At 38.9% G+C, this 7,131-nt stretch overlaps 1 protein-coding gene across 1 annotated transcript in view; it reads right to left on the reverse strand.

The window, feature by feature from the left end:
- The window catches only part of LOC142194097 (myosin-6-like), a 58,825-nt gene extending 52,116 nt beyond the window's left edge, over positions 1-6,709 (reverse strand). The window contains exons 1-3 of the mRNA XM_075263121.1: positions 6,619-6,709; positions 3,180-3,283; positions 124-267 (exon numbers count right to left, since the gene is read on the reverse strand). Of these exons, the coding sequence (XP_075119222.1) occupies positions 124-267; positions 3,180-3,283; positions 6,619-6,709 (339 nt within the window). The remainder of the gene's footprint in view (positions 1-123; positions 268-3,179; positions 3,284-6,618) is intronic.
- Between the last annotated feature and the right edge of the window lie 422 nt (positions 6,710-7,131).

Raw genomic sequence — 7,131 nt, forward strand, 5'->3', positions numbered from 1 at the left:
TATAGAAGTAATGTGCTCTGACTGGAATACCCTATAAATGCAATAAATGCACAAAGTGCTTGTTGAGCTAAAAGCCATACCATATAAAGTAATATATAAACAATAATATATAATGCAGCTTACATAGATCATCCAGTTCGCGTAACGTTTACGCAAGTTGGATAACACTGATGCTTCATTCAGATGTGTTAACATGGCCATGTCTTCAATCATGTCAAATTTTGGAGGATTCATCTGTTGAACATCTCCTTCCTTAACAACAACCGTCTGAAGAAACAAACAAGTAACCAAAGAAATACAGTTAATGCTATGCGCACAAGATATTTTCAACGCTCATTTGAGACACATGCTAGAAAGAACTCCCAACATATACCCTTTGACGGAAGTCTACGTGATATCCCACTTTATAATGGTAATGAAAACTTAAGAGACATATAAGGGAAAGGATTAAAGGAAGTTCGCCACCACAAAGTATACTTCCTCTTGCATTTTGTTATAGGGGCCCTTACTTTTCTTATGTCAAAGTGCTAGCTTGATGCCCAGAAATTGAGGCTTGTTCCCCTAAACAAATGAGCTGTTTGTGGCAGCCTGGGCATGGCCAGGCCCATTCACATTTGTGGTCATTAGTCTTTATACTTAGGCAATGGTACTGGATGGTAACCCCAAAAGGATACAAGTGATCCGGGTGGTATGGCCACACATAGAGATTATACAAGAAAGGTATGTGTAGCTTGTAAATAAAAGCTCCTACAGCATATACTTGGTTTAGAAGTGTTTTTTTTATGGTGGTGGACTCACTTTAAAGGGGTTGTCCCATCACAAGGATCCTATCTATACTGCTTGTTAATGTGGATGTAAGACTTTTCCTAAATACACTGCTTCAGCAAAACTGCTTTGCTTGTCCACTATCTTACTTTATTCAATTCATTGTTGACACAGCCCTTGACTTAACTCAAATGATGTATCTGCCTGCTCTCAGGGGGGAGGGAGGAGGGGCTAAGTGCACGGGAGCGAGCCTGTGTTTCTAGCTATTCCTGTGTTTACACCACGTGACCTAGCTTCCTGCACTCAGGGGAGAGGTGCTGCTTTCATTTCTTCTGTTCTCCCAGTTATCAGGCTAGCTAATTCAATTGTGTTCATTATGGCAGAGACAGGCAGTCTCTGTAACACAGAATGGAGTTGCTGCTGCCTGTACTTCATAGTCCAATATGGGTGGGCGGAGCTACACACGAATTTGGGGGCAGAGCTAAACGGCAGGTTGCATGTGAAACCCCGCCCACCAAATAATGCAAGAAACCAGGAAAAAAGAAGATTTTACAGCAGTAAAGACTGGTGAGTATGTGACGTGGGAATACCCCTTTAAAGCTACATACCTGTATACTTAATATATATATATATATATATATATATATATATATATATATATATATATATATACACACACACACACTATCAGGGCACTCACCCAGGGTGTTTTATAAAATCTTGAAAAGTTTATTTACTCTTCAGTAAAAAAAAACCGCAAATCACCAGTGTGTATATTGGAGCTATTTCATCTTTCATTTGAGACCAAAAGTACAATTCTAAGTTTTCGAATGACTGAGATATGTGTTTGACATGACCCCCTCCAGCCTTAGCCCTTCTGTATTACACTCATACTACCCCATACTCCCTGTCAGAAACTGGCCAATGTTGGCACAGGAAACAGAAAATGGATTTCAGCACAGGATTTCACCGATAGGAACCAAAATCCATTAATAAATTATATTATGACACAAATATCTGCTAGAAAATAAAGTGTACCTAATCTTTCAAACAATTTTTTTTTAAGGGAGCCTGCCAGGTCAACAAAGACCCCCAATCCAATATTAATGTATGAAGCTTTAGTAGAAACAGAAACATACCTTTGTGGCCACAGACCAATGAAGTAATGTAGAAATAATTTTCTTTTTGTGTAAATGCAAACTGGCCTGCAGACAGGGCTAGAAAATATTATCCATGGCTAGAAGGGCTGCATTAGGCTACAAGGGGGCAAATCTAGAAAATAAGACCCTCCACCACGGCACTTGCAGGCTGATTTGCAAATATATATATAAAAAAATAACTATCTCAGCATTATTTAATTGGTTTAATGTTATAAAGATATGTTTCTGCTAATAATAAAAGCCATACTTGCTTACTGTTATTGGTTTGGAATTTATTTACTAAGACTTCCATTAAAACTAATTAAGACATGGACTGCTATAACCATATAACTACTATAACTGTGGTGCAGATGCACTGGGCCCAATGGTACCGGTGGACGCCTTGTGATAGTGAGACAGTCCTGTATTTAGAGTGTTGCCCTGCTGTTTCGGGCCGCCCCAATGTGTCACAGCTCCAACTTATCTTCATACTTCAATGCAGATGAGTGGAGTACAATGGTGAATCAGAGAGCTCCCTGCATTCCCATTCAGTTGCTCCGCTGTCTCTGCTCCCACTGTACTGCTCCGGAGCATTAGGCGCGATGTAGTGACGTCACTTACATCGCACTTGTTGCTTCCTTAAGATGGTGGTAACAAAGACACAAGACATAGGGTAAAGGGGAAAAGTGAGTATTTTCTTGGAATATGCTGGAAAAGAAAAAGGACACTTGGAGGGAAACCTGGAAAGGGGACATTATACTGGGGAGGGGCAACCTGGAAAGGGGACAATATACTGTGGGGGCAATCTAGAAGGGGATAATTTATACTGTGGGGGCAACCTGGAAAGGGGACATTATACTGTAGGGGCAACCTAGAAGGGGATAATTTATACTGTGGGGGCAAAATAGAAAAGGGACATTATATTGTGGAGGCAAAGTGAAGGGATAGATTATATTATAATATCTGAGGGGACATGGGCGTGGGAAAGGATAATGTATGAGGGGCCATTGTGGGGACCTGTTAATGTCTAATACCTCTTCAGGGGAGTTTGATAGAGTGATGGGCCGCCGAGGGGCTTTATATTGTATGACTCCATTAAGGAGGCATTATTCTGTATTAGGGCCACTATGGGGCATTATACCATGTGGGAGCTACGGGCATTATAATTTGTGTAGGTCAGGTATTTCTAAGGGGTGATGTTGTGGGGGGCCATTTATGAAACCTTTGCACTGGGCCCACCAATGTGATAAAATGGCCCTGCATGGTGTATTTTACCTTTCCATCTGCCACTTCAACAGTAACTTTTCCGCCAGCTGTCTCTTTGATCTCAGCTTCCAGATAGGCTTCCTTATCATCAGGTATCCAGCATTTCTTTTTTCCTATTACAGTAAAAAAGGCCATTACATTCACAACAATTATTACGCAAGTCTGCTTCTTTTTCAGGGTACAATGGAACATGCTCTGCAATGACAATTGTGCAACTTCAGGCTGGTTGGCTTGTTTTCTAATATAGTCAGACAACCAGAAGACAAGACAAAACCCACTGAAATGAATGGGTTTTCAAACTGACTGCCGGGAAGCCGTCCCCTATGCAGTTTCTCTGGGGAATAGGATGGAGACCCAGTAGGCGGACATGGGTGCAAGTGTGAATGCCCCCTCATGGGAAGAATTTTCATTCCTATCTCCAAATAAGACAGATTAATGTGCTAAATACAGAAATGCAGTAACTATAAGTTGTGATGTTCCAGATTTAAAGAAAGACATCCAAGCCCCTCTTGAACTACATCAATATTGTGTGATATCATTTCTCTTACAGGAATTAGTTTGTTACTCCGCAGTGTCTGATTTTATTAGTATATGTATCCTCTGAATTGCAAAGTGCTGCAGAATATGTTGGTACTATAGAAAGATTATTATTATGTCACAACTGAGCAGTATATGAAGCATAGTCTAGTCTAGGCTGCACTCTATAAAAGAAAACTACCCACGCTACTGGTCAGATATTTAGAAACTATAGAGGCAATGCCCTGTAAACAGTACATGATTGTAAATAGTTTGATTTTCTGTAATCTCAGTTTTTCTGTCGATACATACTCTATGTACTCTGATTTTGAAAGTGCTATCGAGCATGTTAAGATTGCATTGCATTACAATGTAAATGTAAATGTTTTACATGTTGTACGAAGCTACACAACAAATGTCTAAACAAGTATACATTTTTATGACCTTGCCAATAGATGAAACTTCACCAATGCACAATAGTTACTTCATGTACTGTTTAAAAGTTGTTTAAAGGGAGTCTATCACTGCCCCCAGTTACTTTAAACTGCTTCCATAGTTCTATAGATACTGCTAGCAGCAAAGAAATGATACCTTTCTTATGTTTCAGAGCCCCAGGGATACAGAGAAAAAGCAAATTTTTTCTTTATTCAAATGAGGATCTTGAAACACAGGGGAGGTTTTCTTCTATTAGGCTAAGGCACCACGGGCTGTAATCGCAGCAGTAAAGCGCTGCGGAAAGAACCGCTGCGTGATCGCATTGCCGTTCTTTCCGCAGCGTTTTTAAGAGAAAGTTCACAAAGTTTTCCTCCGCGGACTTTCTCTTCCCATTATATGTACGGAAAGCCGCCGGCCGCCTGGTCGGGCGAAACGCGCGTCGGGTTATGGTACGGTCCTGGAGGGCGGTATAGGTAATGTCACTATGGGTCTCTGTGCATGATTTACATGTTGTTTTTTATGTGGGGGTACTCCATTGGAGTTTGTATGCTTTCTGCATTACTTATATGCTTGGTGTCTTATATAACCCCTGCATGTTGATGGTATATTTGTATTATATAGCACAAGTGATCCCATTAACATATAATATGTAGTTATACATTAATACCTCCTCCTCACCGCACCTTTTGGGCTTATTTTGTTCCCCTATATATATTGTTCGTTATTGTGTGTAGTCTGTACAAGTTTATATTAATAAAATTTATATTTTGATTATATATATTTTTTCTGGTGTTTTTCTGTTTAGTATATTTAACCACTTCAGTACCGGGCCAATTTGTGGTCCAGGACCAGACACATTTTAGGTTTATTTTGTATGTGCGGTTTTGAGGGCTGTAACATTTTTCCGTATGTCTCAGTCAACTAATTTTTGCGTCTTTTTTCGGGGACACATAGGGCTTTATTTTTATGTTATCTTTATTTTCGAATGTGTTTAAATTTTTTTTATATCTGGGAAAATATAAACAAAATAGGAGGGAAATTGTGTCTGGTTTTCAATTTTTTTTTTTTTGAAATTTAATAACACAAAGTGTCACTGAAAAACTTTATAATATAGTTTTTCCTCTCCATTACGGTAATTTTTATTTTGTATGGTGTCGTCGGGGGTGGGGCTATAACCTTTAATAACGGCGTTTTATTAGCGTATTATTAATTTATTTTTTATTATTATTTTATTTACATTTTTTTAAAACTTTTTTATTATATTTTTATTTTTTATTTTTTTCCGATTGTGTCCCCATAAGGTAATAAGAGACCTTTGGGGACATCTGATCACTTATTTTTTTGTACTGGAGGCTGATTTCTCCTATAACTGGGGCTGCTACATTTAACCTCAGATACAGGAGGAATACAGCCTCCTGCACTTGTGTATATACAGCTTACTGAGCTGATCTGAGTCCTGTAGGACCCAGCAGCTCTGGTAAGACTCTGCTCCCGGCGGATCACGTGTCTGCTGGGTCAGAGGGCAGCTGAATTATGGCTGCGTCCATAGCTGTGTATACAGCGCTCATTGAGCGCTGTATACACAGCGATCGAGAAGGCAGGGGAAGTAATAAATCTTCTCTGCCATCTCTCTGGGAGCTCCGGCTGAAGTTACAGCCGGCTCCTAGTGAAAGCAGCTACACGATCTCCGTACAGCTGCTGTGTTCTGATGGACGTACAGGTACGTCCGGTCAGAACTAGACAACCACTTCCCGGACGTATATAGTCTATGGGCGGTCCGGAAGTGGTTAATTATACACTAGAATATTATTTATTTTGGTTATATTATGTAAAAAAAAAAACAAAAAAACTGTCAAAAAACAGTTTCCTAATTCCCGAAGCAGATTTTTTCAGCCTGCAAAAAACTCAGTGTGAACATACCACTACTAACACTGCTGTATTGTCACTAAACATGTTAATCCTGCATTTAGCTCCTACTCCTCCTGGTCAGTGGGCGTTGATCAAGTGTGAGTTGATCCTTCCACTGCTAAATGTAGGATGGGTGTGTTTAGTGATGATGCGGCAGTGCTCAGTAATAGAAGAAAACTTCCCCTGTTCTCTAAGATCCTCATTTAAATAAAGAATAAAAGTGCTTTTTCACCGCATACCTGGGGTCCTGAAACTTAAGAAAGGTATAATTTTCATTCTGCTTACAGCATCTACAGCATTATGGGTGCAGTTTAAAGTAGCTGGGGGCAGTGATAGACTCCCTCAAAATGTTTTTGTTTTTTTTTTTACATTAAAAAATAAGATTCCCTAAAAACATAAAAAACTGAATATATTTGGGATAATTGTATTGACCAATACAATAATGTTAATATATTATTCATACTTCACTACACATAGTACAAAAATGTTTTAAAACATGGAACTGCAGACCCCCTACCCCAAAAAAATAAATGAAAAACAACATACATCCATGTCAGCATGTTCATGGAAAATAAAATACTGTACTTGCCATCAAAAGCCACAGTCTGTTGTATCATTAACTCTTTCTCACTCTTCCTCAGGTAGGTAGCTGCCTCCCCGAAATCCGACATGTCCATCATTTTGACAAATTGATGTAATATAAAACAATCAGCCGCTAAAAACAATATAAACCACCGTATTAATTTAAATGATTCACATACAGAAGTATATGCATACCTACACACACACACATATATAATATATATATATATATATATATATATTTTTTTTTTTTTTTTTCACACACAAACATACGAGAGATTTACCCTGTCAAGTAAATAAATGCTTCAATATAATCTGAGCCTGATGAGTGCTACCTTTTATATAAGGTCTACAAGGTCAACAAGTCCCAGGACCTCTCATTTGATGCTATATTAGTCTGGTGGGTGTGTGTAGATTGGTGATGACAATAAGCATACAGCTATGGGGAGTGTGTTTTGGCTCATGTTTGTCTCTCCACATGATTGTTGGTACATTGTTGATAAATGACCTAATGGAACAG

Source organism: Leptodactylus fuscus, chromosome 2, assembly GCF_031893055.1.
Source record: "Leptodactylus fuscus isolate aLepFus1 chromosome 2, aLepFus1.hap2, whole genome shotgun sequence".
Lineage (NCBI taxonomy): Eukaryota > Metazoa > Chordata > Amphibia > Anura > Leptodactylidae > Leptodactylus > Leptodactylus fuscus.